This window comes from Priapulus caudatus, unplaced genomic scaffold (assembly GCF_000485595.1).
Source record: "Priapulus caudatus unplaced genomic scaffold, Priapulus_caudatus-5.0.1 Scaffold357, whole genome shotgun sequence".
In the NCBI taxonomy this organism is placed as follows: Eukaryota; Metazoa; Priapulida; class Priapulimorpha; order Priapulimorphida; family Priapulidae; genus Priapulus; species Priapulus caudatus.
The window spans coordinates 91,358-98,145 of record NW_014577418.1 but is presented as its reverse complement, the minus strand read 5'-3'; the positions used below and the strand labels follow the sequence as shown (position 1 = coordinate 98,145).

Genomic DNA, 6,788 nt, shown 5'->3' with positions numbered 1-6,788 from the left:
TAGCTGTGCTTAATTGTTTATTTTTCGGTTATATTGAAGCCAAAATGCTCGTGTCATTTACTAGACCTAAACCTAGCCTCTATCTTATATACATTGATTGTGTTATTGGAGCCGCCTCTATGAAACCTTTCGATTTGCAAAATTTTATCGACCATGTTACATCTTTCCACCCCTGTCTAAAATATAGCCTACACATGCTACATTATCTGATAGGCTTCCTTTCCTGGACATGGTTGCTCTTATCTCTGGTAAAAACTTAGTTGCCTCGGTGTTTTCTAGACAAATTGACACCCATTCCATATATCTAATGTATTCGTCTTCTCACTATCGCCATCCTATGAAGAGTCTCCCGCTTTTCAAATGATGGTTACAAAATATGCAGCTCAAAAGTTGATTTTCATACAACCTCTTCCAACATGATTGAATGTTTACACGCCGTCGCTACGGTCAATCTGATGTACCAAAGCATTTAAAAAGATACTTTCCTTAATTTTGGCGTCGTTAATAAGCCCTAGAAAAGGCGGCGCGAATAAAAAATTCGGACAGATATCCATTGGTTTTAACTTCAACTTCATATCACTTTATTCAAATCGCCCTTCAATCCTACACATTAAACGTTTGTTAATTGGAAATTATAGATTCTAAAAAAATCTAACATAACATCTTCTTTATGCTCTTACAGAGGTGATACTAACCCCCACTACACTCTTGTTTCAAGTATTGTATACAATTTTGACAACCCTGTGAGCCAACGTACGGGGCGCCATGCAGGACAGGCATTTATGTACCTATAAACTTGACAAAAATGAGTTTTGTGGGACAAAACTCAATTTTGTCTAACAAAAGTCAATTTTGTGAACACAAAACTCAATTCTGTCAATCCTGTCCCACAAAACTCAATTTTGTGAATACAAAACTCAATTCTGTCAATCCTGTCCCACAAAAACTTAAATTTTGTTGAACACAAAATCTCAATTCTGTCACATTCCTGTCCCCAAAACTAAATTTTTGTAACACAAAACTCAATTCTGTCAATCCGTTCCCAAAACTCGATTTGTTGCCAAATTATGCACAGCATTTTTAAGAAGAAAAAAAACAAAAAAAAAAAGGGCTACTAGTTGGTCAGAAACTGGCGCTGAGGAGAAATGTGTACGCGGTCGCCATCTTGTTTTCTTTAAACTTAGTCACCATTCTCCAGCAGTTTCTGGACCAATTGGTAGCCTCCTTACATTGGTGTGCCATATGTTGGGAACACAGTCGTAGTTTTGTGCGAACCGGATGACAGATTAGTTATTGTGGAAGCAGGATGACAGAATTGAGTCTTTGTGTTTACAATTGACGTTTTGTGGCGACAGGAGTGACCAGAATTGGGGTTTTGTGCTTTACAAAATTGATTTTACTGGGACAGGATTGACAGGAATTTGAGTTTTGTGTTCACAAAATTGAGTTTTGTGGGACAGGATTGACAGAATTGAGTTTTGTGCTCACAAAATTGAGTTTTGTGGGACAGGATTGACAGAATTGAGTTTTGTGTTCACAAAATTGACTTTTGTGAGACAGAATTGAGTTTTGTGCACAAAAGTGAGTTTTGTAAGACAGAATTGAGGCCTGTCCTGCATGGCGCCCCGTACAACGTGGCTCATACCCGTATTCTCGGAAACGGTGCAATACTCGTACATTGATCACTTATAACCATTTCAACCAACCGGGTCACAGTGTTGATAACCTACGTGTCTGTGGTTGCCAATTGACTACGGATTATGACAGCTCACGTCGACACATGACTGAGCAGAAAATAATACTGAGTGTTGGTTGTTTGATGCCAGGCGGTATAAATATTAACTTCAATTCCGTGTGATTTATATGGCTTGTTTTTCTAACTGACCAGTGTGCGCGCGCGCGAGCGCGCAAGTGTGTGTGTGTGTGTGTGTGTGTGTGTGTGTGTGTGTGTGTGTGTGTGTGTGTGTGTGTGTGTGTCCGCGCGCATGTGTTTATAATATGTTATATTATTAATTGCTGCATTTCTGTATCCTTTTTGGTTATATGTATATGATATATATATAGTATATATGAAGTTCACATGAAGTTTACGACTTTCATATATTTTCTTCTATTTGTCATCGTGCTAACGCGCATTGTTTAAAATATTCTTTTTCACTATATTGTGTTGTTGTTTATTTTTATTCATTAATCATATGGCAACGAATTGTATTTTCTTTTAATATTTTACCCGGCTCCATTCTGTTGTCATTTCATAGCCCGATGAAGAGAGATAATTAAATAATTAGATAATTAAGATATCTGGCCATGTCACTGAATAGGTGTAAGATGTAAACTTTACCCATAGAACATTTATTTGTAATCGTTACATACGATTATGCGTTCACTGAACACCGCAGCAGAACCGCGTTTGAATAATCCCAAATATAACATACAGAATGCGATCCTTTTTCATATATATAATTTGCTGTTGGTCGATTTGGTTACGATCTCCTCTGGTACGTAATTAAGAATGCAGTTCTGAACTATGCCTGTGTTTTCATGTATTTGAATCTTTTGTAGATAAATGCTCTATGACAGAAATAATTACACAAGTCAAAAATAATCCGCCGACTTTCATAACAATTCACATCGCATCACATAGTTTTTCGTTCTTCTTTCGGATTAAGCGCACGAACAGAAAAAAAGGTGTTAACAATGTAATGCATGGTTGTGTTCGTACACGTCTGATGTACGCATTAAACTTTATTTGTTCTACAACTTGGATAGCAGGGGCTCGTTGCCAGAAACAAAACAAGCCATAACATTAGTCCAAACATCAATTTTTCTTATAGACTATTTGAAATAGTCCTCTTGCAAATTGAAACGGCATTTGTTGAGTAGTAATTAATAACAATTGTTTGTGATTAGGCTTCGGTCTTAGATAGAGCAGCGTGTATGCCTCATAGCGCGCTGGAATATATTTATGCATCATCTGTTTCTTTCCACGGGCCCTTCGGCTTCTCCGGTCCCAAAGGCCCCTTCGGCCCCTCCGGTCCCACTTGATTCCAAAAGTGGGCCTCCAGCTCCTGCAGATAGTTGGGATCACTGCTGTCCGGCATTTCTGCGGCTGAGTCTGGTGCCATCCAGAAAAGCAGGTACCTGCAAGTGTTGTAACAGACAAAGCGAGATATACCAAAGACGCTTCATAATTTCACTCTTTTCAGATATTAATAGATGCTGTGCGGGTCCGGCGAGTGGTTAATAGGGTCGCGACCTAACCCCACGTTGTGAGTGCAAAAACCTTTGCCATACTTTATCATGTGGCTTCCAATGTATAGAGCATGTAGTCGAAATCATAATATGGACAACCCGCATACTCATATTTCTTACATTTAGTATTTATTACGTCATTCGACATTGTTATTTCTCTAAAGGCAATGGTTTTTGTTTTACCTACATCTCATGGTATAATTCGATACCACAAAAATGATGTATCTCGATACCTCTTTATGTTGTTAATATATAACATTATATTAATGTTTATGTTGTTAATGGATAAGGCGGAAGCTTACTGTGCGTATTTCTCCGGATCAAAGGAGGCGTCTGTTCTGCAGATGCGACTAGCCGTGTCCTTAGTGGGACAGCACGGCGGAGTAAGGCCCAGTAACATTGGAGGTGGACCATAACTGCCCCGTCCTGCACACGGGGCAGGTGGTGACGGTTTGCTGTTGTCTGGTATGTAATAGCATCCAGGATTCTCGTCCAGGAAAGGTGGCGGCAGGCACCTTTAGGAAACCCGAAATGTGGCAATATAGTCAAAGTAGTGAATATAGTGAGACACACACAGACACACACACACACACACACACACACACACACACACACGCGCGCGCCGACACACACACACACACACACACACACACACACACACACACACACACACACACACACACACACACACACATATGCACACACACACACACACACACACACATACACACACACACACACACAAACACACACACACACACAACAGAACACACCACACACACACACACACCACACCACACACACACAACACACCACACACCACACACAACACACGAACACACACACACACACACACACAGCACACACACACAAACCACACATATATATATATATATATATATATATATATATATAGTTGTTGTTGTTGGGTTTTCGGTTTGGCAGATGTTCGCTACGTGGAACATAACGATACAAACAAGAATATCAATTCATCGGCAGTAAAACGTTAAGTGACCTGAAATGCATGAAATAGATCTCCACAGGCCAGTAAACAGTAAAAATTGGCTTAATCGATATATTGCGTCAATAACGTTTCTATAGCGCCTTGTTTTATAGGGAAAGGTCAGCGAATGTGTTAATCAGAGCAGCACACACACAAACACTGTTATCAGAACGACAAATGAGTCGCAACATTAGTCGCCGTCCTAACCTTTTACCATAAAATCGTACTGATTGCGTGTCTATGTCGCATCCATTAGAGTTAAAATAGCGGATAATGATATATGGTCGCAATAACTATTTAAGAGAAGCAAGAACCACCCCTATTAAAACTAGAATTACTATTAATATTAGAATTAGTATATGAGTATTAGAGTTACTAGAATTAAAACAATACATGTTCAAGAGTTATATACTGTATAAGGCTTAGTAAATAGTAATCGGCTTAATAAATTGAAAATGTTTACGTACAAAGCACAGTGTTCTAGTCCTTCACAACATGAACATTCCAATTGACATCCCCACTCAGAAGAACCGAGGGGCTTCTGCCACACATCTCCCTCGGCGCGCACTTCTCCATCAACTTCACAAGCTAGACACAAAATACATAATATATGGTATCGTATAGATATACAGATGTAGCTGTTGATGTCGGTTACGTTTAATCCGGGGCATAATTATTCTGTAAGTAATACGGAAATTATTCTTGTGAATGTGTCGCTATACCTCACCACAAATATAGAATGCTTTAGAAAGACTCTATAGTTTAGGACGCGGAAATTGGTTCCTTAATTGATGGTTTTGGTCTAACTTAATTGTGATAAACGTTAACAACTATACGATACCCGGCGGCCAAATTATTATATTATTAAATTATATCAAATATTAGCTGTAAGCAAGAACAGTTGGTTTGTAAAATATAGTCTAACGACTATAATTATGACTTCTATTTACGAGAAAAATTGGGCGAATAAAAATGCATACTTGATTGATGATTTCTAACCCGTAATTTATATGCTATATATATATATATATTAATATATATATATATATATATATATATATATATATATATATATATATATATATATATATATATATATAAGCTTCTACTAGCTACGGTGTTCAAGACTTGGCCCCCTAAGAACATATTCATAAATAACAAATGTTATTACACAAATGTTAATTAAATTAATTGTAGCGATATATATTCAAGTCCGATCTGGAGCACTGATTATTAATGGTAAGTGTTGCGGGATCGCGGCCATGAAGCGTCTAAATAATGCTCCTAGATTTTGGTGATGCGGAAGCAAGTACCTTGTAGCATGAGTTTGCGTATCTGACGATTTCTCCACATTAAATGGTTTTCCATCGTGGTCAAATACAACCTACAGACAATGTATAGATAAAAGGGGGATAGTAATTAACACCAACAATTATATGGACAAACGACGAACATAAAACAAACTAATATTTTTTTTTTCCTTAGTAGGTCCATAAGTTAGGTTTTTGTATTTATCTATGAATGTGGCATGTGTAGCAAATGAGTCCTATATTTATTTATTCTTATCATTTTTTAAATGCACTTATCATTTATAGAAANCACACACACACACACACACACACAACACAACACACACACACATATATATATATATATATATATATATAGTTGTTGCTGTTGTTGTTGTTGTTTTCGGTTTGCAGATTTCGCTACGTGGACATAACCATACAAACGAGAATATCAATTCATCGCAGTAAAACGTTTGTGACCCTGAAATGCATGACAATAGATTCACAGGCAGTAAACGTAAAAATTAATCGATGATTGCGTTCAAATAACGTTCTATGGCCTTGTTTTATATAGAGGTCAGGAATGTGTTATCAGAACGATAAATGAGTCGCAACATTAGTCGCCGTCGTAACCTTTTACCATAAAATCGTACTGATTGCGTGTCTATGTCGCAACCATTAGAGCTAAAATAGCGGATAACGATATATGGTCACAATAACTAACCCTATTAAATATGGAATTACTATTAATATTAGAATTAGTATATAGGTATTAGAGTTACTAGAATTAAAACAATACATTCTCAAGAATTATATATAGGACTAACATTGGCTTAATAAATTGAAAATTGTTACGTACAAAGCACAGTGTTCTCGTCCTTCACAACATGAACATTCCAATTTACATCCCCACTCAGAAGAACCGATGGGCTTCTGCCACACATCTCCCTCGGCGCGCACTTCTCCATCAACTTCACAAGCTAGAAACAAAATACATAATATATGGTATAGATATACAGATGTAGCTGTAATGTCGGTTACGTTTAATCCGGGGCATAATTATTTTGTAATTAATACGGAAATTATTCTTGTGAATGTGTCGCTATACCTCACCACAAATATAGAATGCTTTAGAAAGGCTCTATAGTTTAGGACGCGGAAATTGGTTCCTTATTTAATTGATGGTTTTGGTGTAACTTAATTGTGATAAACGTTAACAACTATACGATACCCGGCGGCCAAAT

The 6,788-nt window shown here is 37.4% G+C and overlaps 1 protein-coding gene across 2 annotated transcripts in view; it reads right to left on the bottom strand.

The window, feature by feature from the left end:
- Window positions 1–2,703: 2,703 nt before the first annotated feature.
- The window catches only part of LOC106809474, a 5,761-nt gene continuing 1,676 nt past the window's right edge, over window positions 2,704–6,788 (bottom strand). The window contains exons 1-3 of one of the 2 annotated variants that reach the window (XR_001393878.1): window positions 4,723–4,843; window positions 3,555–3,767; window positions 2,704–3,141 (exon numbers count right to left, since the gene is read on the bottom strand). Coding sequence is in view for 1 of the 2 variants with exons in the window: in XM_014812562.1 (XP_014668048.1) it covers window positions 2,964–3,141; window positions 3,555–3,767; window positions 6,404–6,524 (512 nt within the window). In the remaining variant the exon portion in view is untranslated. Of the gene's footprint in view, window positions 3,142–3,554; window positions 3,768–4,722; window positions 4,844–6,403; window positions 6,525–6,788 lie in introns of those variants that run through there. The other variant, XM_014812562.1, reaches the window with a different exon arrangement.